The following is a 27,486-nucleotide window of genomic DNA, read 5'->3' as shown; positions in this document are numbered from 1 at the left end:
TTAGAGTGGGTAGAGTGTATTTCTCTACCTCACTGATGTCGGATTTGGCTCTGTGGCTTGCTTTACCAACGAAACATTAGCAAACATATGGTGATCAGGAGCTTTGCTCCTTTTTCTACTTCTTTTGTACTTTTGTACTTCTGCTATCTGTTTTGAGAAGAGAATATGTCAGGGAGGCGTTGGCTTCAGCATAAGTGACAAGTAAGTCAGACCTGAACTCAACCTACAGCTTGACACAGAGCCTCCTCAGCTGGCAGGCAGAGCTATGACCAAGAAAAATAGATGTAAATAAATAATTGTTCTCAGAAGCCATTAAGAACTTGGAAGATGTTGGTTACACAGTATTATTAGAGCAGAAATCTGACTCAATCACTTGTCTATATCTCTTACTAGATTGCAAGCGCCACAAAGGCTAGAAGGAATTCTGTCCCTAGCACCTAATATAGGGCTTAGCACATTGTGACTGCTCAATACAACTTGTTGATTGGATATATGACTGAATAAATGAATGTTGGCCGTTGACAGGTCTGCCTTCCCAGCTACATGTAAATTCCTTAAGGCCGAGCATGGCATCTGATTTCTTTCAATAGCACCTAGCTATCTCACTTCCAATATTGGGCTCTTGGTAGGTATTCAATAAATATTTGTTGAAATTTATTTAATCGAATTTTGTGGGCTGATTTGAGAATCAATCCTTAATTTATGACATTATTTCTATGGAAAAATGCATTCTGGGTGCCAAATAAACTTGCAAATGAACTTTTGGAACCTCATCCGCTCATTGGTTCAGGATTGCCAGTTTTGTGGAAATCCATAACTGCACACATGTGCTATGCTTTGCAATATGGGAAAAACTGAGAAAGTGCTTCCAAACCCAAGATATTCAGCCTGCAAAAACTCACTTTCCACCCACACAGACAAATTCAGCACAGGTTGGATTTGAGGTTCCAACAATAAAAAATACTAGACTTTTTAGAGCTCATTGTTTATCTAATTGCTTTTTATCTGCTTATGCTGGATGTCTATTCTTAACACACGACCAAAAGGAAGTTAAGATAGTTTTCTTGCCTGCCCCCCGCCAAACCCACTTTACAGACACGTATGCAAGAAAGCTCAGCCTTCTCAACAGAGAAAAGAGAAAATAAATTATTTTTCTAAATAAATCTGTGGCATTTAAAATAAACATAGTGGGCTGCTCTACAGTTATAAGAAAACATCCCCCTTTAGAATTCCTAATTTTGAATGGTACTGGGAGTTTACATGAGTCACAGCTCTGAGGCTTAGTTTCATTTCATCTTAAGCCAGAACCACGCCATTTCAAACCAAGTGATATGACATGGCTGTGAAAGATCACTGACTTGTCCATGATCCCAGAATGTCTTATAATACTCAAGGCACAAACCCCAACCTGCCACCCCGATTACACAACCTATTTCATTCATTGCACATATCTTTTTGAGCACTTCCCTGTGTGCTGGTCACTGTTCCAGACCCTGGATGCACAATAATGAACAAGACAGACAAGGTCCCCGTTCTCATGAAATTCCCCCTTAAGAAAGAGGGAAGCAGAGAAATAAGATCATTTCAGATAATGACGGAGCAATGAAGAAAATAATCAGTGATGCTACTGTTGTAAGGTGTGGAGGTTACTGAAGACTGGCTGGTCAGGTGGAGGTGGTGTTCTAAAACCTGATGGTCAAGAAAGAGGCAACCGTGAAAAATTCCTTTAGTCTAGAGTAATCCAGGCTAAGGGAAAAGCAGGCACAAAGCCCTTGAGGCAGAAACAAGCTTGGCATGTTTTTATGTCCCAGAGAGAGTCAGTGTAGCTGGGCTGGAATGAAGGAGGGAAGAGAGTGAAGCGGATGAAGCCAGAGTGGGGAAGGGCCAGATTATATAAAGTCTTGTATGCAGGTCCTGGCAATAAGGGAGTCATTGAAATCTAAGATGGAAAGCCACTGGAGGCTTTTAAGCTGGGGAGAAACACAATCTGATTGAAAAATTTAACAGGCTCAGTCCTCTTGGAAAGTGGTAGGGTGGGGGGCAGGGAGCAAGAGAAGAAGCAGGGGAGGCAATTAGCAGGCCTTTATGGAAAGTGTTGTGCCCTGCAGAACTCACAGCCAATCATCCATAAAATCCCCAATGTCCTCAACCTCTTCTCTGATGATCCTTTCCACCTTTTTGCTTATATTGAATTCTGGCTCTGCCTTGGGGACACAGCTTCCTCCAGCCCTCTGGAGGGCTGGCTGCTACCTCTTCTTTGCCATTAGTGTCCTGCTTATGTTCCACTGTGTTTTCTAGTCAATTTTTCCCTCTTTCCAAATCCTCCAGCTTTGAAGCTTATGCCATCAGCGTCTACCACCCAATACCCATCCTTATTAGGATCCTCCAGACTCCTTGGTCACTTCCCCTCATTTCTTGAATATATACGTCCTCTCTTCCTGCAACACTGCTCCCATCACTGTTCTTGTTGATTCCAATCTCCACACAGAGCACAGACCCATCTAACACTCTGAACTTCAGCTCCTTCTTCTCCTCTCTATCATCCTACTTCAGTGATTCCATCTCTCCTCTACTTTGCCATTACCAATAACCTCACCTCCTCAATTTCCTCATTTCAAGCCCTCCCCACTCCATTCACACTTCCCCTTACCAGTTGCTTAGCTCCAACAATTCTTAAAGCCAATCATAACTCCAAGGTGTTGATCTTACCACTTTTTTTTGTATGCTGTTTGGCAGGGGTCACATTTCATTCTTTTTCCATGTGAGTACCCATTTGTTGAATTTTTTTTTTGTTCGTTTGTATTGTTTGTTTGTTTTGGGGGAATGTACAGGGGATGGGAATTGAACCTGGGCCTCCCGCATAGCAGGTGAGAATTCTACCACTGAACTATCCTTGCACCACCTGCTCTTACCACTTTTGCACATCCATCTTCCCTTTGGGACCTCACCTCCTTCCTCAGAGCGTGCTTCCAGCTGGAGCTCAAGGCCTGCTATTATAATGATCACTAGTCCATCCCCTGCTTGCATCCTCAGTTCCCATATCCCTCTTGATATATTTCCTGGCAAAGGTCCAATTCTGGCTAACTCTAGTTCTCTATGCCCTCCCTCTCCCTCCACTCTGCTACTACACCAACAGAGCTGAACATGGCTTGAGAAAAGCCATCTGCTTCCTGCTCTCACCTCAAAGGCAAGACCAGTAAACTTAAGAGGGCTGTAACATGTCCTGGCAACTATTTATTTGTCAACTCTGCTCTCTATCTCCCACTCTCCTATTTCATACCTTCTCTCTCTTCTATTTTCAAACCTCAAATGCTTCCTCCCCCACCTCACCTTCTCGGTGTCTTGAGTCATCGAAAGAGACATAAGCAATATGAAAGGATGCAACACATGCTTCCACCACCTACTTGCTCCTGAGCCCATTTTATTTACCTTTTTTCCTATTACTAGGGATGAACTGTCCGTGCTCCTATCTGAGGCTGTCATCCCCAGTGGCATACTAGGTCATATTTTCTTTACTGCAGAAAGACAACACTCTACAACCCTCTCTTATCTCTCTTGCATCCCCAGTTTCTCCCTCTCTATTGGAATGTTACCACCAGAACAAAGACAGTTAGTTCACGCATCTTAAAAAAACAAAACTCTCTGGACTCCATTTTTCTTCTCCAGCTTCTGTCTCATTTTTCGGCTGCCTTTCTCACAACAACTCCTCTGAAGATTGTCCCTGATCAGTTTCCAGTTCTTCTCTCCCTATTGTCTCTTGCACCTTTATTATCACTCCATACAACTGTCTTTGTCATGGTCACCAATGACCATCTCCTAAGTCTAGTGGTCAGTTCTCTTCTTCTCTTGCTTGAACCTCTCAACAGCATCTGACAGAATGCATGGTTCCCTTCTCTTCCAACTCGCTCTTTCCATTCTTGGCTTCCAAGAGACCACCCTCTCCAGGTTTTCCTCTTATCTCTCTGGCTGCTCCCTCTCCATTTCTTTTTCTTCTTCCTCTTCATCTCCCTGACCGCTAAACATTGCAGCACTCTGATGTTCAATTCTTGAACCTCTCTTCTTGAGCTCCTCTTCTCAATCTGTACTCACTCCCTCATCTGTTCTTAAGGCTTCTTTAGGTACCAAGTTTCAAATTCGTAATACCAGCCTGGATCTTTCCCATGAACTCTAGACCTTTAAGGTTCAATACAGTAGCCAGTGGCTAATGTGGCTATTTAATCACACTACTGCCACCACCATCATCACCAACATCACCATCATTACATCACACCATTATCACCACCACCATTTCTACCATTATGTCCATCACCACAACCACCACTACCACTGTTATCTCCACCACCATCGTCATGGTTACCACCTCCACCATCATCACCACATCACCATCATCACATCACACCATTATCACCACCACCATCACTACCATTATGTCCATCACCACAACCACCACTACCACTGTTATCTCCACCACCATCGTCATGGTTACCACCTCCACCATCATCACCACATCACCACTGATAACACTGTCACTGAATTAACTCCTGCATGTAGCTCTGCAAATATAGAAGGGGAACCTACAAAAATGGGATGGATCTGCCACTGCCTGGTGGGTCTGGAATGACAATATGCTTTTTATGATCGGTTAATTCCTTAAATTCTAGTCTTGGGCAACCGACAAGAAGAAAATGTTCCTACCAATGACAATTATTCATGAGAATTTCCTGGCCCTGCTTCCTTTGTCTGCCAGTGACTCTCATGAAAACAGCCCCGTAAGGAAGTGTAGCAAAAGGCAAGGGCAATTATGAGTCTTGCTGCCTCTTGGATTTTGACTTCCTCCATGAACTTTTAATTCCATCCCCATATTTTCAGTTTGTTGCCTGAACCTCCTGCTTAGATTGTATTTCCCCCTCTCCCCTCTTTTCACTTGCTTCCCTTCCCCTTCCCCCATAAGCTCCCAGATTCTCTTCCTACGTCTCTTCTCTATCCCCAAAGTGCCCCTCGTTCTGCCTTCAGCGTCCCTGCACCTGCTTGTTCTCTCATCCTCTCTCACCTTTCAGAACTGAAAGCACTACCCTGTCAGGCACGGGTGTGTTTTCCCCCCTTTCTTGCTTGAGCTGCAGCTAAGGCTCTCTCCTCCTCACTTCTGTAGCAAGAGCCCCGGTACTGGGTTGCCATGGCAACAGCGAATCCAACCGGCCTGGTCCCGGCGACGCTGGGAACTGCGGCGGAGAGGAAGCTGTGACAAGTCGCCCCTGAGCCTAGATGGGTCGTGAACATGGCAACGCAAGGCCAGGCTGGGCAGCCCGCACCTGCACACCCGGCCCGCAGTGCTCCCCGCAGCAGGCGGCGCCACCGCAGCAAAGAGGCTTCCGCTGTGTTACAGGACACAGGACACCACCCGGAGCCATTTGAAAATTTTCAAACATTCCCAGTCTTTTATCTTCTCTGAGGAAACACGTTTTGCCTCTCCCTCTCTCTTGAGTCTTGGAGAACTCTGCAGAAAGTCAAAAGCAAAACTGACCGCTGCAGCCTACCTCCTTTATTTTGCAAACTCACCCTGCCCCCAATAGGTCACCCTGGGTGGCCCAGGGCAAGTGCGTGGGTGGAACTGTCACGCTGTGCACGCCTCTGAGGATTAGTGAGGATTGCATGAGCTTGTTTTAGTCGGCAAAAAGCTTGTTTCCCCTAGGTCACAGGGATATGCTGTCAAGTAGGGCAACAAGTGTGTTACTTACTGCATGCTACTTTTTCGGAAAAGTGAGCTGATGAGAAAGAATTCAGGAAATACCTTTGCAGCGGATGGCACCAGCCGCAGTGAGGGTCTCTCGCCATCAAACACTCTGCACAGGATTTATGTTTATGGCAGTTTGCAACACGAATTCTCCGAACCTAAAAATAAAGATGACGGTGTTGAGAAGGAATTACAAGCAACGCCGGAAAAAAACCACAACACCTTCTCTGATGCAGGGCTGCAAAGAGTGTTTATCATCAACCCCCTTTTTTTTTTTTGGCACAGGCAGGCTTTGGGAATCGAACCCGGGTCTCTGGCATGGCAGGCAAAAATTCTGCCATTGAGCCACCACTGCATCACCCTGTCAACTCTAACTCTTAATGTCCCCATCATGACACTGGGGCAGCGGCTCTTGAGGTCCAGGCTAGGAAGTGGCTGTGTCAGGACCACCTGGGGAGCCTCAAATACATATTCTGAGACCCCCTGCCACAGAGACGCTCTTTAGTGAGCTGAGCTGGGCCCAGGAATCTGCATATTTTTAAAGCTCCCTCAGGTGGGTCTGATGTGCTCTCAAAGTTTCTCATCTGCCAGTAAGGATTTCCATGGGGATCATGGAATCAGGTCACCTGGCTTTGATACAGGGACTGTGTGTAGTCAGAGGCACCTAGGGATAAGGAGAGCCTCGGGCCAGGAGTGCATGAAGCTAGCATGAGTAAGGAAACAGACGCACGGGGTGGCCTCCCAAACCCTCGCAGGCGGCTGCATCACCTCTGAGCTCTGGCTCACTTGCTCACACCCCTTCCACAGGAGCTAAAAATAGGAGCCACCGGTGTCTGTAGGGGTGGGGGGCAGAGGGGAATTCAAATTACTTTCCTGCCCCGAGAGCTGCCTGGTCCAGGTGTGAGGGGACGAGCGGGCACAGGCGGGGAGGGCCCTGAGGAGGGCGGGAGAGGCAGGTGCGCCCCGCGGCACACGGCGCATGTCCCGCCAGCAGCGACCCCCACCAGGTAGGCAGGAAACCTGGGCAAAGCATCATGCCAGGAAGCTGTATACACCAGAAAGTGGGGTGATTTCCTCAACAAGTTAGGGAGACAGACAATACTGGAAGGGGTCTGCGAGGAAAACGGGGGGTGTCTTGAGAAGTGTCCTTCAATTCTAAGTTGACTTCACGGCAGATAACTGCAAACCGCACCCCTCCATCGCACAGTCCGTGATGCCACACAAGGAGCCCCTGAGCCAGGCAGGACTAACCGGAAGGTGGATATTCCCTTATAGCTCATAAAGCACCTTTTTAATTCTGGGGGATGCTAATAAGTGTCATGCAATCTGTCCAAACTCGTTTCCTTATCTGGAAAATGGTGATGATACTGCTGAGTCACGGGGTTATTATGAGCAACGTCTGAAACATACTAAGTGCTCAATAAATATTAGGAATTGCAATTATATGAAAAAGGGTTCCATGGTCCAGTAAGCATGTGAAACCTTAGACTGAAAGAGCTAAATAGGTTTCCTTAGCACAGGGCTTCTGAGAGTCTCAGACCTGCAGCTGAGCTCTACGAATCTGCAGGAGGGGGCAGTAAGTGATATCCCGTCCTCAGACCACTGTTTCTCGGAACTTCCAATAGAATATGAGCCTCTGGACTATTCTTTGGGAACTACAACTCAACGTACTTGAACACATGCACACAACTTTATGTAAAAGAGGAAACACTATAAACCCTGCATGGGACCTGCTTCTCTCATTTAATACCGTATCACAGTGACTCCTGCACTCAACACCATATCTCCTTTTTCATGGCCACAAAGTCCACCATTCCATAGAGGCACCAGGGCTTTAGTTTGGTTATTACCATCTCTCCAAAAGTCCTTAGATTTTTGCCTCTCTGGGGGTTACATTGGCTACGAATCCAGGCACTACCAGTATTTCTAATAGGATCTCTAGCGGTTAATTAATTCTAAATGAAGAACACAGGAATAACTAGTTTTGATGGCCAGTTTATAACTCTCCCCAGGACTTCAGGCTCCGAATGGCTAGAATCCAGAAGTCTTTACCTTCTAGAAAGTGAGGACCTGCCAATTGTTGGTGCCTCCCACGGTGGTTCCGAGCCTGGGGTCCTGCAGTTTGCGGGTTGAAGGCTGCAATGGGGACTTAGGGACTATTTACAGTACTTTATAAAGCCAAATGGAAAACACGCACAGATTAAGCAAGACTTCAAGTTTCTTTGCTTTTGGCTGGAATTTTATCAGCAACGTGTGGTAGCACAGTTAGTACCCTGACTGGCAGTTTTGAAATGCCTTTGATAAATAAAGCCTGGGAATGGAAATCGTTACTTAATATATGCAGTTTTGTTGGGTAGACAAAAATCTTTCAAATATGGAATCTCCGGGGAAGACACATGATAAAAAGTGTTTGAATAGTGAAGCAAACTGGCCAAGAAGATACTATACGATGAGGAGCTGGGTTACAAAGATGTGCCGTTCGGATGCGGTCACCTCAATGTGGCCGTTTTGTTATGAAGGAAAAGGGAAAAAGACAGAATATGGCCCATTTTAGGAATATCAAAAACCACATAATGCTGGCATACCTACCCTGTGACTCTGAAAGCACATAAAGTTGATTGATGTCATCACCATTCTCCTTGGAATGATTGTGAGGAGAGAATGGAAAACGGGGGTAGGCCGAGTTGTCTAGTACATCCATTATATAATTAAATAAGTGCCATTTATCTTCCTTGCATTTTTGTGGGTCCAAATGGTCATGAATCAAGATGACTGTGCCAGAACGGCCTGTTCAGTTTCCACAAATCTGGGGCTTGATCCCGTTAGCAGAGGCTTTAGGATCAGGATAAAACTTAAGGTCTGCCCTCAGCAGGCCTAACCTATACACATACACACCTTTAAGCAAGTTGTTTAAGCTCTCCAAGTTTTAGATCCTCCAGATACAAAACAAGTCTCCCTTTATCGTATTAAATTAGCATATTTCATTTACATTGTTTTCAACTCATATATGTATGTGTACTAACTCTAGAGAGACCTTTCTTAAAACATCGACTAGTAAATAGCCAGTAGGGATTCAATAAAGATTAGTTTCCTTCCCCTTTCCCTTAAGGAAAGCACATTGTAAAGATGAAGAAAATGTAAAAGGGTATTATTTTTATTTCGATAAGCAAAAGCAGGAAGAAAGACCAAAACAGCCAGATAAATTGAGAAAGGGGAAGGGGGCCTGTGGCATATATTTCCTGGTTCATGAATGTGTATGAGACTGTGGCCTGATATTAACCCCAAATTCCAGACCCAGTCCCATTGAGTATATTCATAAATGCATCTCACTGTTCAGTGCCCACACAATAAATGTGTAAATTCAGTCACCCTACTGATTATGCGCCCATTTGCAAGCACACCCATCTCGGAAAATCTAGGCCCTCGAAATATAGCCAATAATAAAATTGTCTAAATAGGTAATATTTCTTGCTTACTTACTGACAGTAAGGTTTTTAATTCCAGGCCCATGAACCACCGTGGGTCTCCTCAAAGCCTGCGGCAGCGTTTCAACTCAGTAGATCAAAGTAAAAGCTCCGCTTTCAGAAAATGACATCAATTAAACGATTTTTATTCATAAGTCAGGAGCAATAACTAGCATTTCTACCTACCTCTTTCCCAGCTGTTAGATAGATATAGATATTCTTCACTGGATCAGGAACCAGTTTGTAGAAAACGGGTGTTTCTTCTTTAATTTCGTAGATAACCTCTGGACAACTTGAAGTCAAATTCTCACCAAGAGTAACCTATTTTTTTTTTCCAAAGAGAGAAATAAAATCTCTATTAAATTCTTTGAGAAGCAGGATGGCAAAACATGTAGCCTAGTCCTAAAACCACATACTTTTTTACTGTTGTGGATTGAATTGTGCCCCCATCAAGACATTCTAGGCCCAACCCCTAGTCCTCTGATCACTGAAGATGTTATTAGTTAAGATGAAGCCAAACTGGATTGGGGTGAGTATAAACTCAACATGACTGGTGTCCTTATACGGAGAGGAAATTTGGACGTAGGAGAGAGACAGAGATAGAAAACAGACAGACCAGTGATAGAGGCAGAGACCAAGTTAGGCCACAGACCAAAGAACATCCTTGGATTATCGGCCATCTACAGAACCTACAGACTTCAGAGACATATGGCGCTGTTGACACCTTGATTCAGAGTTCTAGACTCCAAAACTGGGAGACAATAAATTGTTGCTGTTTTAAGCCATCCAGTTTGTGGTATTTTGTTATGGCAGCTCCAGCAAACTCAAAACACTTCCTCACTACATATACTGGCTAAGGTACCATGTTCCTAGGTTTTCCTCTTAAATCCTAGTCTTCAACAAAGCTGGCAATAACCCAATATTTCTGCTTTTGTAAGTGGCAAAGGTAAAAACAGCTGCCCTTCAAGCTGGGGCAGGATCTTCACACGTGGAAGCTTGTTCTCCACACTTCCAGTTCATGTCTGATCCTATCGGAAGCCACGGATGACAGCTTCATTATTACCAGCCAAGAGTTACCTTAAAACTAAAGGAAGTTGGGTTCATGGGTTACTTCGATTTTCCTATATTATTCTACATGGTCATAGATTTTAAAGTATCCAAGACAACTGAAGAGGTATAGACAAGTAGGTATGTGAAAATATACTGAGTGTGACTCAGTGGCTTTGAAATCGGACACACCCAAGTTTCACTTTCCTTCAGTCAACAAACATCTACTAATACCCACCATAAAACAGAGACTGTGCCAGGTGTTTGCAAAATGGCAGTGACCAAAATGGGGGAAAAAATCCCTGGCCTCGTAGAACTTACATTTTTGGAGGGGAGGAAAGAGTGGGGGGTGGCAGGCAATTAACAATAAAGAAACAAATTATAAAATACATTAGAAAGTGAAAAGGGACAAAATAAAATGGGGTAAGGGCATGGAGAACAAATGATCAGATTAAGTCTCATTGAGAAAGTGACATTTATTTCAAGACCCACATGAGGTGATGGAGTGAGCCAATCAGATACTTGGATGAAGCATATTCTTTAAAGAGGGAACTGCTAGCACGAAGGCCATGAAATGGGAGGAGGTCAGTGTGGCTTCGGTGAGTGAGCGAGGTAGAGAGACGAGGGTCTTACAGGACCATGCACAGATTTTGCTTTCAACTCTAGGTGAGAGAGAACTCACCGTTACTAGGCATGGAGCAAAGGAACATGACCTGACAGATCTGAGTTATGACTTAAAGGAACCACTCTGGTTGCTGAGAGAGGGCAGGTGTGAAGCTCAGGTAAAAGGACCCGTTTGGAGCCTATAATCTAGGAGAGATGCAACAGAGGCCGGGGCTCGGGTTTGCATTCTGGCCCCACCCTTTAAGTTGCTGTGCTACTTTGAACTAATAATTTAATCTCCATGGGCCTCAATTTCCTCATCTCTAAAATGAGGCTAGCAATGCCCTCTTTATATAGAGTTGCTGAGAGAAGCAAATGAGAATTATGAGAGATATTAAGACATCATCGATACTCAATAGATTATAATCTATGACTAGATCACAAGGTCCTTGTGGGTAGGATACCTGTCTTAATCACCTTTGCACCTATCCCTTCACCCAATACAATACTTTAAACACCAAAGGTGTGTAACATTTGGTCAGTGGAGACCTTTACATCAGTTACATTGGGCACACGGTTTGAAAAGAAAAAACTGACACCTGGAATTCTTTTCAGAAAAAGTCTACTTTCATGTGCCTACTAATTAATAGCATGCCTGTTAACTGCATACCCTAATGGCAATTAGGGATTTGCCCTTTACTCAAAGGCTCCTTAACCTTCTGACACAGGGAACACCTCGCTGCATTCCCCACTGGTGGCAGGACCTAGGCCTGAGCTTGGCTTTGCAACACAATCAGTGACTCTGTTCCAATATCTGCTCCGAATCAAGCCCGAGTAGATTTGGGGAACTACTGACTCACTCAGGGCCCCTAAACTGCCCACCAAATTCAGTAGCTGCTCTGCAGAAACCAACCTCACTAACCAAATATATTAAATATAACTTCCAAAAAAGGGAACAGAAGCAGATAGGTCCTAAAGGAGGTGGGAAAGTTCTATGCCTCACGTCTAATGTGGTAGCCACCAGTCACATGTGGCTATTTCAATTTAAATTAAAGTAAAAATACAGTTCCTTAGTCACATTAGCCACATGTGGCTAACACCTTCCATAATGGAGAGTGCAAATGGAGAAATTTTCCATCATTACAGAAAGTTCTAGTGGACAATGCTGCCTTGTAAAAAACTGAGTGAAAGGAGCCATCGGGCAGTTATTGACCAAGATAGAGAAGCAACCGGTTTCTTGTCTTTCCCTCTCTAATCCATAATCTTTATTTATCAGCTGATTTCCTATTCTGGAAAGGAGCTGTATAAAGGAGAGAAAACAGGAAGCCAGTTTCATAAAAATAAGATTGATAGAAACATTCTCAAGTAAGTCTCAAGAGAAGAAAGAGAGCTACCCTCATCTATCTCTCAAGGAACTTGTCATCTCAAAAGTGTCATTTGGGAGCACTACTTATGAAGTGCTCTTGCTAATAAAGCTGAACCTGAATGGACCCAAGCCTTTAGTGCTAAACTCCATTAGCATAGGACACAGAAGGGATAGAGGAACAAGCTAAATGACATCACAAGAAAGCAAACAGCTAAATCCACAATGTGAGCCCTTCTATGGAACAATAGACTCGGCCTTTCAATAAGTCGACAGTGGGGGGAATAAAGAAGTGATGAGGCTATTCTATATTTCAAGAGTCTGACCAACCAAACATGATTTGAGAAACTTGTTTGGATACCCATTTGAACAAAACAAAATTAAAAGATACTTTTGAGTCAGCCAGGGAAATTTAGTTATATGGACTGGGTATCAGAAGGCTATTATAAGGAATTACTGATAATTTTGCTAGGTATAATAATGAGATTATGGTTATTTAAGAATAAGATCAAAGCTTTTTAGAGATGTATAATGAAATATATAGGGATGAAATGACATAGTGTCTGGGATTTGCTTTACAATTAACAATAAATAAAAACAAATTGCAAAATACCACCACATTGTCCATTTTAAATGAATTGGACATCCACTGCAGTTTTTATTGGAGGATTATTTCATTCACTCTTGAAACACAGCTGATGCAGACAGATGGGTAGGAGCTGACAAGATCTAGTTCAGTGCAGCATTTATTTATTTACTTGACACCTTGGAGATGAGGCACCATTATTCTCTCTAGAGCTCTAAATTATGGCAGGGAAGCCTTTCTTTCTTTAATTTTTATTTTTCAGTTATTCAAGTACTGTGTGCCAGGATTTACCAATCAGTTTCCTGAACAAGCTACCTAGAGTGGCTGTGATGGTTTGAAGCTGCATGCACCCCAGAATATTATGCTCCTGTGGGTGTGGACCCATTGTCAGCAGGACCTTTTGACGAGGCTACATCCACTAACGTGTGACCCACCTCATTCAGGATAGACCTAATCCCCTTACTGGAATCCCTTATAAACAAAATGAATACAGAGAGAGGGAGAAAGCCACGGAAGCAAGGAGCTGAAAGCAACAAAATCCAGAAGATAAAAGGGAGGCCAGCAGACGCTGCCGTGTGCCTTGTCACGTGGCAGAGGAGTTAAGGATCGCTGGCAGCCAGTATATGGGAAGAAAGCATCGCCCTGACGATGCCCTGATTTGGACATTTTTCTCAGCCTGAGAACTGTAAAGTAATAAATTGTCATTGCTTATTGCCAACCCACTTCATGGTATCTGCTTCAGCCGCCTAGGAAACTGAAACAGTGGCCTTTACTACAGCTGGTACCTATAGATACTGGATTTAAACTGGCAAAATTAATTGGTGATAGGAGTCACATATCCTTAGACCCTGTGGCCACTCACATATAGAGGAAATGACATATGTACATGGATGTTCATTGCAGCATCATGTGCTATAAACAAAGGAAAGAATCTAAATGGCCAGCAAAGGGGACTTGGTCAAGTAAATTATACTACAAATAATGAAATACTATTTAGTCATAAAAATAATTAGAAAGCTCTCTCATGTGAGAAAAAGCAAGAACAATAGATGCAGTATACTGTCATTTGTTTAATAAAAAGGGGTAAAGAATATCTTCCCCCCAAGGGAACCCACAAAACTGATAATCATCGGTTGCCTCAGAGGCCAGAAACAGGTAATTTTCACTGTATCTTCTCTTAATCCATTGAGTTATGAATCCTGCCAATGTGTTGTTTTAAAAATAAATAATCCGCACATGCAATTTAAATTTTAAAAAGACTTGTTTGTGGATGGGTGGGGTCAAATTGCTTTTCTTTTTTTGCTGGGTTATGCAGGGAATGATCTGCATACCACTGAGGGCAGAAAAGGAAGATGCTTTACTTTCCATCACAAGGAACCCAAGTATGCTAGAAAGAGAGGTTTGGGCTCTCTGCTTCTGTGGCCCTTGGAGGATCATCCCTCTCAAATGACTACGGGACGGGACAGAGATGGCTGCCTTTCTCCTCCAGGTTCTATGAATAACCCTGCAGCACCCACCCCCACGCCAGCCCCAGCCCAGGGGTACCAGGGAACACTTGGACTTTCTAACTGCAAAAGCGATAACAGCGTCAACACAGAGGAGTCCAGCACGAGCAGATCAAGAGAAACCTCCCTTCCTCGGCTCGGATTAGCTGGGCAGCCTCAGAAAAGGAGCATAATGAGTGATACAGCAACTAACAGTGAGTCACAATAACCCAAATGGCTTGAATTTTGCGTAAGAGAAACCTCTCCCAATTCACCCACCACGACCCCACCTTGATGTGGATTGTTATCTATTTCTCCCAGAATACCATTTTAGTATAGATCTAGGCTGATCAATCAGCGCCACTTCCATGAGTATTTCTAAACACCTTTCATCCTTTAGGTCTCCAATATCACCTCCTCTGGGAAGCTTTCCCTGACTACCTCCCTCTAATACCCTGCTGTCACTCTTTATTCCATCACTCTGTTTTCTTCATAGTACTTATTAGTATCTGAAGTGACTTTATTGATCAGTGATTTATCTATCCACTTTCTTGTTTTCTGTCTGTCTCTTCCCACCATAAGAGAAAGATCCTTGTCTGTCGTTTTCGCTTTTATATCCTCAGCACCCAGAACGGTGCCTGGCATGAAAAAGGTGCCCAATGAATATTTATCAAAAGAAAAAAAAATACTCTATTAGCATTCAAGATTTTAAAGGGCTCTTCAGATTTTTCCAGCTGAAGCCTGTGTAGAAAACAAATTTTCCCCAATGGAAACTTTCAGTTCATGTCAACACACTGCTTCTGTTGACATCTGCCTGAATCCTCGAGGTAGGCTATTAACTAGCCTTGGGATTTTTGTTGCATACCAAAATACCCTCCCCAACGACAATACCGAAAGTAATCCAGTGGAGACTTTCACAACAGAGCTGCTTTACAAATTCAACTCTATCCACAGGAAGGATGCCATGGTGAGGAAAACGAGGGAGAGAGAGAAAGAGAATTAAACTAAGTCTATTTCTTCACTGTTACCATGAGATGAGAAAGTCATAGGTGTCTAGAAAGCTGAAATATTCTACAACACCTTGCTTTCCTTATGCCCCACTCTGTGGGGCTAACTAGTTGAAGGGTAATAAACAATCCTCTCCTTTATTTCTTCCATGAACAGTTTCTACAAAATACCATGAAGGAGTCTTAAAACACACAGACACACACAGACACAGACACAGACACAGACACAGACACAGACACAGACACACACACACACACACACACACACACACACACACACACACACGAGAAAGCAAGGTTGTTACCCAAAGGCATTTAATATGCTTCAGCTGTTAGGAGTAATAAAGATGAAATATAAAGATTAAAGCGAATTCCTCTCTTGTTTCCAATCTACTTATTTCAATGTAAGTAGTAAGAGAAACAGATAGCCTGAAGCACAAGTTCTTGACTTGTGGATTACGTGGGAGTAGCAGTTCTAAATTGGGAAATCCCTGCAAAATCCCCACTGGAATGAATGATATGGGGCCTTGGGGGGGGGGGGGGGAGGAGATCTTGAAATAGGCTTCCTGCCATTCTAAACAGCCAATCACGGAGGCCATTTCCTAGTTTGGCACTTCCTGCTGCTTTTGCATTCTGAGGCACTCCTAGGCTCAGGCAGCCACCCCTCGACTTCCAGTCCAAGCCCTGTCCTGGCTTCCTTGTGGCCTCTATTCTGTTATCTGAAACATCCTGTAAGACTATAAGTAGGGCTTATCTTCATAAAGATTTTAATTTTTTGTTTTCTCTTATCTACACCTGAAAGCTTTAATAACCAGAGTCAAGGCAGACCCCTCAGGTGGTTTGCTATTTGTTTTCTGTTTGAACGCAGGGAGAACTTTCTGGAGCTGAGTTTTACTTTCATGCCATGATTTGGATATATGGAGGTGATTCGTGAAAGTGAAAATTTTTTTTTTAATTCAATTCATTTTTTCTTCTTTGTGAAAAATAACATATAGACAAAAAAGCAATAATTTTGAAAGCACATTGCAACAATTAGTTGTTGAACAGATTTCAGAGTTTGGTATGGGTTACAGTTCCACCAATTTAGATTTTTACTTTGCTGGAGACTAAAGAAATATCAATATAATGATTCAATCATATATTGATCATACTCATTTGTTAAACCTTACCTTCTCTGTATAACTCCACCATCACCTTTGATCTTTCTCCCACTCTTTAGGGGTACTTGGGCTATGCCCATTCTAACTTTTCCATGAAAGTGGGGTTTTGAGGACCACGTAGGAAGTGGGCCCTCAGTCGTGCATCTCTCCTGGATACAGGAAAAGGACATGAGATACCTTCTTGCAGCACAAAACCCACTTTGGTCCCAGGGATGCTAGAGAAACCCAACACCTTCTATCTCCAAAGCCATTAAATCAATCAACTTGAGCACTGAATTCTTTTCTGTGCTCTAATGTATGTCACTAGGAAAATGCTGGGCCCTAAAGGAGAGTCTGAGGCGCCCAGGTGCTACTTGCTGCTCAGAGAAGTGGGGGCTCTGCCTTCTAATCCGAAGCCTGCACGCAGCTGGATTACCAGGTGACTGTACCTAAACAGGAACAGACTGAAGACACAGGAGCCATAACCCCTTCTGATGAAACCTCAAACAGTTGCACCTTGATATCAATCCACACATCCCAAATATTAAAAATAAAAAATAAAAACCATTTCCACAAACTCTACCAAACTCCACAGACTACATCTTAATTGTCATTGCAGTTCTGTGGGTGGTTAAAAGCTTGGGCTCTGGAGACAGATTGCTTCAGTTCAAACCACTTTGAGCAAGCTACCTAACCTCTCTTGAGCTTCGGGTCTTTCATTTATTAAGTGGGAATGGTAACAGGATTGACTCGGAAGGATAAAACAAGGTAGCTCACGCAAGTGCTGGTTCTAACGTCCGGCACATAGGAAGGGCTCAGAAATGCTAGCTATTATTATTCCTCATCTGCTGCCTCTTATCTTTTATGCTTACAAGAAAGGTTAATGGGCATGCATAAAGTTCCAAATTTCAAATTTCATGCACATTCCATTATTACTTATTTTACCACCTGGAAATCCTCAAAATATTCAAATCTGCCCTTAAAATGACTGTTTTCTATACAAAACAGAGTCAGCTCAAAGGAACTCAGACCATACGGTAGGAGGTCCCAGAATCTGGAGAAAGACTGGGCGTTTGTGTTCATAGAAATGCACACTTTTTGCAGAGTTCTTGCTGGGCAACACGGGCAAAGCAAACCCCCAAAAGCTGGGGGGTGGGGGGTTCCTTCTTCAGCTGCTCTCAGTGGAGATGCTGAGGAGTGACAAATTATAGCACAGGATCGTGTTGAGAGAGGACTCAACTTGGGAGAAAAAGGATTGGATATAACTTGTTTCATGACCATTAGAAAGGCCCATGGATGAATTCGGGGGTAGATTAGATGCTCTCCGAGCACCTTTCACCTCTAAGTTCCCTCAGTGTTTGTAAAATCTCATGAAGGAACCTAGGAAAAAAGACAAGGGATGGCGGGCAGCGAGGGTACCAGCATTCTATAAAGTCTTCAGTTTCCCCTCGATTGTCATTAAAATCTTACCTTTGGAAGTTGTGTCTTTTTCCTTGGAAAAAGTTCTAGTTTTTAAAAACACTTTAAAAGGGGTTGACCCAGCCAAAACCTTTCCTGCCAACCCTAAAGAACACATAGGGCTTTATCTGAGATTTTACAAAAGTCTCATGCACTGTGAGTACTTTCCAGAAACCTACAACCTCCAGATGGGCCCCTGGACCAGATTAGTCCTCAAATACAGAGAGGCCAGCCCTTTTAGAACTCAGAGAGTTCCATTTCTCTATGCCATATTATTGACAACCTTTTCTAACATGAAAAAGTTAGAATGGGCATAGTCCAAATACCCCTAAAGATTGGGAGAAAGATCAAAGGAGAAAGTGGAATTATACAGAGAAGGTAGGGTTTAACAAATAGTAGGATTGCCGACTCATCATATTGCTATATATTTTAGTCTCCAGTGTCTTGGAGCAGATAGAAGTAATACCCTAAATTGTGGGATTTGTAACTCATACCAAAAAATCTATTGTTTTGATTTTTTTGTGTATACATGCTATTTTTCACAATAAAAAATGGAAAAAAAAATGGTTGAATAGCTCAGCTTCAGCTCAAACAACTATGTGCTCACATCATGGAAAATGATATGTAGCTATAAAAACATAGTTTACAAAGAGTTTGCAATAACTTTTTTTTGCAATAATATTTTAATATAAGTGTTTCCCTTGTTTTAAAGAAAACAAGGATGCAAAATTGTATAGAGTCTGACCTCAGCAACGTAAAACAACAATGGATAGACATCAAAACAGGAAGAGCAGCTACATCTACCTGATGGAATTAGGGGGTACTTTTTTCTCTGTCTACTCCCCACTGTTGTACAACTTTCTGCACGAGCGCATATTTTATAATGAGAAAAAAATGTAAACAGTGTGATGTTTAAAACTGCACCCAATTTATATGAACGCTCCATGAGGTTCCCAAGATCTAAGAAGTGAGTTATCTTATGGTAAAAACAAGGCGCCCCGAATCAGCTTCCTGCCCTGCTCCAGCCAAGAGGTCCCTGCAGCGGCTGGCAAATGTCAAACCGCCATCAACCCTGACGGCTGGAAACTGATGAGTCAGCTGCGGGGACTCCGGGCCGGTCGTCTTCTCTCCTCCCGCCGCCTGCCGCGGGCTCGGCTTTGTCTTCCTGCGCTCATTAGTGCCTCCACTCCAACGTAAGGCGCCAAGCTTGTGTCTCCCAGCGCTCGTCTCTCGTCGCAGCTCTGCAGACAAGTCTGGCAAGGGAGAAAAGCTGGCGCTTTTTTTGATCACCGGGATTTGCGGATTATCTGCGGCTTCCGATCATCCGCGCAGACCCGCGTCTTGAGCGTCCTGGCTCATTTCCGGGGCCGCACCCAGGTCTCCGCACACGGGATAAACGAGGAAGTCTTGGGAATTACAGGGCGGTCCTGGGGAGCCTGGAGGAGCCGAGTCAGCTCGAATTTGTCTCACACAGCCTGTCCCGGAGGGGGGCACTGTGTGAGGGGGCCGCCCTGAGAGGAGGGTATTCATTCCCCATTTATCATGTGGGTGAGATGCTCCCCCGTCAGAGGGGCTACCTTCTTCTCCCTGGGGGGGTGGGGTGGGTTACATCTGTCCCTGAGCCTCTGGGACCCACGACCCACGCGGGGAGCATCGGTGTCCCCCAGGGGTCCTTATGGACACGCCTCCCACCAGAGCATCAGGGGTGACAGCCCTCGCTGAGGACAGAGGGCCCAGCACAGGGGGGTGGGGGGACAAAGTGCCAGCTCTGGTGCCAGCTCTGCCACTGTGTGGCCTCGGGCAGAGCGCCCAGTTTCTCTAGGTCCCCTGTCCTCATTTGGAAAATGGGAAGAGTGTGCCGCCCTCACGGGTCCTAAGAGGAAAGGTGGTGGAGCCCGCAGAGGGGCGGGCGGGCGGGAAGCGCTGCCTAAGCGCTCGCGTGAACAAAACCCCGACCCGACCTGCCCTTGGTATTTGAACCCTAAGAGACCAAGGCTCCGGAGGTGGATCTCCAAGGGGCATGCCCCCAAGAGCCCGAGGAGAGAGACACTTGAGCCGGCCGCCTTCTCCTCGGCAACTTGGTCCCACCCTGCTTGAGCCACCACATCACTAACTGGCCAGCTGCACACGGAGGGCCGCTGGGGTGTAGACAGGCAAGTCCCCGGGGGAGCTATTTATAACCCAGTGTTCCTTCACCTCCAATCACCATGTAGCAGTTTGGTTGGCTCCGCTTTGGGGAAACAGCATTCTTGCCAAAACACTCGTCCAAAATATCCCAAATCTGAGGAGATAATTGGTGAGGAGGACCAGGAAGGACGGGTGGAAGCTTCTCCTGCCAGGTTAGTCAGAAGCGGACCGGGTTGATGTGGGGACAGTTGTCACCCCTGGCCCCGAGCAGCCCGTGCAGAATCACTGATGGGCATTTACCTTTCACCAGGAAACAAAGCTCACATAACAGGAAAGATGATCGATGTATATGTTTAAAGAATGTGTATACAAACAAACTCCCTTCCATATGTTACTGGGTTTCCTCCAAAGAAAACAGATTAAATCCAATTCCTACCAGGCATCCATCACTGTATCTGGCTATGGCAATTCATGGCCTCCTCCTCAAGTAGCTTAAAATTAAGTTGGAAGGCGAGACAAGCACAAGGGAAAAGGTTAGGTGTCAAAAAGCAGGACAATTCTAATGAGCCAAAAGAATGATACAGATAATTCAGGAGATGGGTAGAAAACAGGATCACTCCAAGCTGAGGCAATAACAGAAGCCCTCAATGAAGAGATGGGATTTGAGCAGAGCCAAAGCATAGACAGGTAGGAGGCAGTAAAGCAGAGAGAAAAAGAAAAAGAAAGCATTCCAGGCAGGGGATGGAAAAATGAACAAAAGCGTGGAAGCAAGACAATACAGCTCATGTTTGAAGAACAAGTAAACAGGTTTGGCTGGGGTTGAGGGTGTTATTGTACAGAAGAAAGAATTAGAGACAATCAGAAGTAGAAGGGAGTTTTCTAGATTGTCTAGTGTAGTATCATTTACAGATGAGGAAATGGAGGTTCAGAGAGGTTAAGTGATTTACCTAAAGTCACACAGCTAACTATCAGTGGGAGCTCAGTGGGGATGTCTGTCAGTATTCAGTTGAGAATCTGAGATGACAGTAAATTGGTGACAGAGAGGCAAAGGAATGTCAGTCTAGGGAAACAGAAACCGTGCAGTTCCCAACCACAAATGGTGGAGGCCATGGGAGATACTCCATAAATGCTCGCTGATGACAATGATAAGTCAGCCACTACACAATTTGGGCCAAGTCATTTGGTATCTCAGATTTTATTTTCTCCCCTCACTCTCCCCCTTCTCCCTTCTCCGTGAATAAACATTTGAACAAGACAAGGGTCTAACCATACAGTGGAAAAAAATAGTCCTTGGAGATAAAAGTTAAGTGGAGTCTCAAAGGATTTCAGATCTCTAACCTCTCCATGGTGTGTGTGGGTACAAAGGGCAGAAAACAAACCCCACTGTGGGTGGTAAGTGGGCTGGAGGGAAGGAACACCTGTTTTTTCTTCTTTTCAAGCCCTATAATCTCTCGTTTCTTTGAAGTTGTGAGAAATCAGGTGCTTTGTTCATTTCCATTATAAAGAAGATAGAACTGAAAGGTTAAATGTCTTAGGAAGGTGAGTCAGGGATGGAGCAGAGACCAACCCCCATTTACCTCACTCAGGGAGCTTCTGAGTAAGGAGGGGAAAATATCTCTCCCAGGAGGCAAGGAGGCTGCGCTCCATGACATGGCTAGAATGGTTACTATATAGAGATTTCCAGAATTTCTTTCAGGCCATTTCTGGGGGCCTCCGAGGAGTTCTCGATGCAACTGGTACACTCTTGTGTATAACCCAGAAGCAACAACAACAACAAAAGGACAAAATGGATTGTTACTCAAGTCGATGTTGAAGAAGGCACAGAGAACCAACCTTAAGTAACTGGCCATCTCCAGTTCCCAAGAATAAAACCGTCCTGTTCATCACGACGGTGCCATAAACGGATGTCAGGTCCGAATGGATCAAGGTGGCTGAAGCGATTGGCTGTACTCTTTCAGGCTGATCTCCTTCTTTCTGAACATGCACAAAACGGACAAATAAACAAAGAAGATCATTGGTAACAGGGAAAACTCTCCTTATACTGATAGTATGTCACTCATTGTCTCCCAGGAAGCATCCACTTCTGGGCTCCAAACACATTTTCACAGACAACATCCCCAGGAACAACCTTTCATGGTCTTTGTGGGTAAAGCCACCATGCTTGTCCAACCCACGACAGTCATGTGTTCACTACATGTTAACGTGTACTGGCTGCCTGCAGAAGACAGACCACTGCTGCTGCAGAGGGAGTCAGCCCTGCGCTGTTTTGGCTGTTTGCAGGTCCCTGCAGCAATTGCAGCATTGGCTTCTGGGAGGTTAAACTTGAGCCATTTCCTAAGACAATCCCATTGGGTATGATGGCAGGGAGGAGGGATTCTGGATCACAACAAGGGGTGTAACATGAAACCCCTAAACGGGGTAACTAATTTAGAAGGGCTGGTGGGTAAGGCAGAGCCGCAGCGCCAAAGAGGAACCGAGCAGAAGGTCGGAACCTGGCGCTGATGTTCTTGAGCAGGAAACGCAAACCATCACTCCCTACCCGAAGGCATTTACATCATCTGAGGCTTTGAGCCCTTGTAATCACACTCGCCTGCTCCTGATCATTAAATAAAGCCCCTCTTTAAACCCAGAGCCGAGAGAGTGTCAGCCGAAAATGTCTTTTTCTTTCTTGTTTAAAGGAATGAAGTGCCTCATGCTGCTTCCTGCCTCCAACGACAGGAAACAGAGCTTGTAACACAAATCTCTGGAAGATATGGAGCTAGAAAGCGCCGTGGCCGTCTGTAGCTGCTGAGCCCAGTGTGATAGCACACTTTATCTGCGAGAGCTCAGTTCCCAACTGTACTACAGGTTTCAAAGGCGCATTTAGGTTTCATCCAATGGCAGAACCGGCAAACTTCAGCAAGCATCACAGCAACTCCTAAAATCACCCAGTTTCTGGAGGAGGGCGGTGGGCAGCGGGGAGGCTAAGACTTATTAACTTTATTATTCTATTGCCAACAGTGTTTATGTCTTTCAATTTATGTCTTATTAAATATTCATTATTTTTAAACCCACCAAGTTTCATTAACATCTAAACTAAATGGATTCATGGACTAAATTGATTTCTGAAGCCTTTAAAGGGCCGTCTATATTTCTTTGTTGAAGTTGCGCTGTGAGGAAAAGATAAGCAAGCAAAAGATTCCTCCAAAGCCAGATCACTTTTCCAGGAAAAGATGTCAGAACCTAAGAGGAAGTGACTTATTTGCATAAAATATTCCACAATGAATTCGGTTTAAGAAGATTTTTGGAAAGCCCACGAGTGATTTTTTTTTCCAGTTAAAAGACGCTGTTCATGCAGTCAGAGAAGATGAGAAATAGTCCTACTATTAAAAGTGAAGTTAAGGAAAAAATATTCTGTGGATCTAAGGAAAGGGACAATAGATCACTGTTTAGATAAGGAAGCCCCATGGCTAGGAGTAGAAAGAGAAAAAAATCAGATGACCTTTAGATAAAAAAATAGTAATAATAAAACCACACTGCATATTTTGCTTTAAATAAAACCGGGATTGTTCAAATTCAAGACCGGCTGGCTATGCCTATTATTTTTATTAAATATTTGTGCAGTCCTGAGAGGCTCCCTTGGAGAATGGTGTATAATATCTGCCCGGGCCTTGGAATGTCCAAATAACACTCTCTTAGATCAGAGAAATCCATTCCTTCAGCTCATTCCACAACACAGAAGGAATAATGTCTGCGGATTGTGGATTATCCACCAAGACCAAATGGGACAGTGTATTCCCAGGTCTGGTATACAGCAGGTGCTCAATAACTGTAGACATTCTGATCAGTCAAGAGCCAAGACATCACAGGTAGCCTCTGCTCAAAGGAAGGCTCAAAGGAACGAGGAGAAAAATGGTCCTAAATTACCATCTCACCCTTTGTATCGTCCTTTCCTGACTTGTCACTGTCCCCCTATGTCTGTAGTTTTCTGAGTCCTGGGTGAATAGCACAGGCAAGCAGTGTGCCCATTAAATTAACGATCCCAGACTCGGGAGGCTGGTGGGGTCGTACACGTCATCTGGGATAGGACTTGGAGAGGACAGTCCGAGCCTGGGCCTCGCCCACTGGGCAACTTCTCTAAGCCCCACTGGGGTCGGCTTTCTCCCTTCTCAAGTCCGATAAAGCTAGGGATGCCTGACTGGGTCAATATAAAGAGGAGATAATGACAAGGAAACCAGTAGTATAGTGATGATGATGATAATAACAATATCAGCGAACATTTACCGAGTACTTACTTGTCCTACTTAGGGTATTTTAGCATCTTACCTAATCGTGGCAATGTAGGGCAGTGAGCCAGATGACCTAGGCTGGAGTCGCGATTCTGACACTTCACGCCGAGTAATCTTGTGCACGTCACATAAGTTCCCTGTCCTCGGTTTCCTCCTGTCTACCGTGGAGGTGCCTGTACAGCAGCTGCCCGCAGACTGGTCGTGAGGCTTGGATGACTTAGCACCTACAGGGGGCTCCGAGCGGCACCCGACACCTGCTAACACCCAAGCCACGTCTGCTCCCATCACCTTATTCAACAATACAGGCGGTTGCTGCCGCACCCGCGGAGGTCATTGCCACTTTCTTCCTTGCCAAAGAACGCTTATTTTTTGTTCAGCTCACAAGATGCTCAGGCCCGGGGGAAACCGGGACTGTCCACGCCACATGCCGTCCCATCCACACTGCCCGACACTTGTCCCCGAGGCCGTAGAGTGCGGGTGGCTGTGGGGCCCAGCTCTGTGGGCCGTAAAAAGTCCACAGGAAGGGCTTCTGGCTGTACGTTTTCTTGGTGATAAGAGGAAGCCCTGGAGGGGGCCTCTCCCTGTTCCCTGGAGGGGGGCCTGTGCTGTCTTCCCCTGCCTGTGCCCTCTGAACACGCAGCTGTGAGGCGCTGCGTGCCAAGCCATCACGGCCACTTCGCTCCCATGAGCTCCAAGCTGGATGCAAAACATCTACCTGCACGACGGATGCCAAGGAAGACCCCAGGTCCCTGAAGACACCCCAGGGCCACAGAGCCTCTGACTTTAAACGTTTTATTACGTGGACAACAAACGCCCTGGTTGAAGCCCCTGTTGGCTGGGTTCTCGGTTACTCAGAGCTAACAGCGAGTCGCTTCGTGTGAAACACGAGTCATGGCCTGCAGGACCGAGCCCGGGCCCCGGCGCTTCCCCAACGACCAGGGACCCCGAATAGGCCAGGGTTTGCTCCTCTCGCCGCCCTGGGGCGCCCTGCACCTGGTCAGGGGTCTGCAGCCGGGGTGGGGGGGTGGGGAGGAGGAACGAGGAGGTTTGGGTCACATGCAAACTCCGGAGGGCCGCGCTGGCTGTAGGGAACGGCCTCTTTTGTTCCAGAAACACACAGAAAGCGACAGGTCCCCACGAATGGCAAAAGGAGCCCCTGACTGGCTTATTTCTGCTCATCTGAACAAATGAAAACAAAAGAGAGGCAGGCTCCAGAGAAGCCCCTTCACACAAGTAGAGTTAACACCCAGGGAGCCGGCAGAGATGGGGGCAGCATAGTGGCCCCCTGTGTCCAGAGATTATTCTGACTCTTTTTTTTGGCCTATTTTCTGTCTTGCCCTTCTCTCCCTTTAGGGCGTAATCGCTAATGTTGCTCTCAGCCTATTCTGTCTAGTTTATTATGTGTAATTTATTTCTGAATCCCAGCCTCTGCTTGTTCGTCTGTGTGTAACAAGGTTAATGCCTCGTAATCATGCTTTTGCCAGTTCTGCCTTTCATGACAAAATCCAATCTTGATTTAGCTCTAAACCTTGTCTCCCCTTTGGGCTTTCTTGGCTCCTTCAGAGTTGTCACTCTGCAGCTCCTTCCTGCCATGTCTAACCAGGGTGGCACGCCCACACTGCAGTGAGTGGAGCAGGGAAACTTTCTTCAGTGAAAAGGAAAAAAGGTACCTTGTCTTAAATGACATTTGGGCTAAAAAAGAGAGAGTTGGGCAGGACATACCAAGCTGGGGCTAATGCTACCAAGAAGGACAGGGGGGAGGGGGTGTGGGGTCTATATGTATGTACGTGTGTGTGTCTGTGCTGTGTGTGTGCGTGTGTGTGTATGTGGTGTGTGTGTCTGTATGTGGGAGTGTGTGCATGAGTGTGTGTCTGCACGGAGATGTGGGCATATCACGTGGGAAATAGCCAGACCTGTTTCTCTACACCATTTCCCATTTGACAATAAACACTCCCAGCTGTGCTCTATACAACTCCAGGGGGCGCCAGTCACGGGTATTCCCAGGGGAGCAAGGCACCCTCTGGAGGTGAGCCATGCCTGCAGGTTCACCCCAACAGCCCAAGGAAATGGGCACAAAGCAGGCCGCGGGTGCTAGAGGCCCGGTGAGGTCTTCTACCCCGAAGGTGCTAAGAGGGTTCCCTGATGTAAGTCCCCCCTGGGGCAAGGGGCGCCTCCTGGATGCCCATCACTTTCTTATGCACGGATGAGACAACTGTCTTTGGTAGTTAACTTTCACTCTGGTTCCCCTTTGGGGTGCACTTGCTCTGAAGCAGTTTCTTCATCACTTCCTATTACTTGTCCAGGGCCCGCTTGTGGTCAGGAGGCCTTAGAAGGAGCCCTCTGCCTGAGTCCGGGTTCCACTCTGCCCTTACAGGGCACCCAGTGTGGGCAAATTAAGTCCCTGAGTCTACAACTGCATCTGTAAAATGGGCACAATAATTCCACACACCCTGCTTATCTTTCGGTATTGCGGTGAGGCTCAAATGAAATAATGTGTGTGAAGATAGTCAGATGTCTTTATCAAGACTGGAAGCTGGAAAGAACAATTACTCTCCCGTTAGTGAGAGTAATCTTTATTAGCCATTAAAGGTCCTGTAGCGTTTCTCTATTTTTCTAGAGAGTACAGCTTCCACCAGGTTCTCATTAGGTTGGTGGCATGGGCAGGCCAAGGTGGCTCAGCAGGCAAGGACGCTTGCCTGCCATGCCAGAGGACCTGGGTTCGATTCCCGGTGCCTGCCCATGTTAAAAAAAAAAAAAAAAAAAATTGGTGGCATCGCTCTGGTTTTCTGAAGGAAGGATTTATACCGGGGACTGAAATGATCAAAAGGGAAATTCGGTGTGTGCAGGAGGAAGAGAGAAGGGAAGTTTAGGGGTACCCGCAGGCTTCTCCACCTGGCAAGCCATGGGCAAGTTTTGTGCAGCCACAGGAAACATGCCAAGTTTGTATCTTACACCTTCCCACCTCTTTGCCCATCTTCCTTCCTCCCTTCAAGGCCCCTGTAGGGCACCACCAACCATCACTTTCAATACCTCCAACACACACACACACACACACACATATACACACTTTCAAATGTCCGGTACAGAAATGTCACATTCCAGTGATTTTCAACAGGGGGTGGTGTCACATAGTTTCAGAATCCCTGCAAAATGGTTATACAAACTTTTCTTCCCTCCAACCCTTTTGTTCCCCACGTTTTCCTCACCAA

At 45.3% G+C, this 27,486-nt stretch overlaps 1 protein-coding gene across 2 annotated transcripts in view; it reads right to left on the bottom strand.

The window, feature by feature from the left end:
• The window catches only part of PLXNC1 (plexin C1), a 138,650-nt gene that overhangs the window by 97,734 nt on the left and 13,430 nt on the right, over positions 1-27,486 (bottom strand). For both annotated transcript variants that reach the window (XR_013155866.1, XM_077111612.1), the window contains exons 2-4: positions 21,843-21,983; positions 9,382-9,516; positions 5,789-5,889 (exon numbers count right to left, since the gene is read on the bottom strand). Coding sequence is in view for 1 of the 2 variants with exons in the window: in XM_077111612.1 (XP_076967727.1) it covers positions 5,789-5,889; positions 9,382-9,516; positions 21,843-21,983 (377 nt within the window). In the remaining variant the exon portion in view is untranslated. The remainder of the gene's footprint in view (positions 1-5,788; positions 5,890-9,381; positions 9,517-21,842; positions 21,984-27,486) is intronic.

This window comes from Tamandua tetradactyla, chromosome 7, assembly GCF_023851605.1.
Source record: "Tamandua tetradactyla isolate mTamTet1 chromosome 7, mTamTet1.pri, whole genome shotgun sequence".
In the NCBI taxonomy this organism is placed as follows: domain Eukaryota; kingdom Metazoa; phylum Chordata; class Mammalia; order Pilosa; family Myrmecophagidae; genus Tamandua; species Tamandua tetradactyla.
Note: the sequence above shows the minus strand (reverse complement) of the source record. Positions and strands in the feature narration are given on the sequence as shown.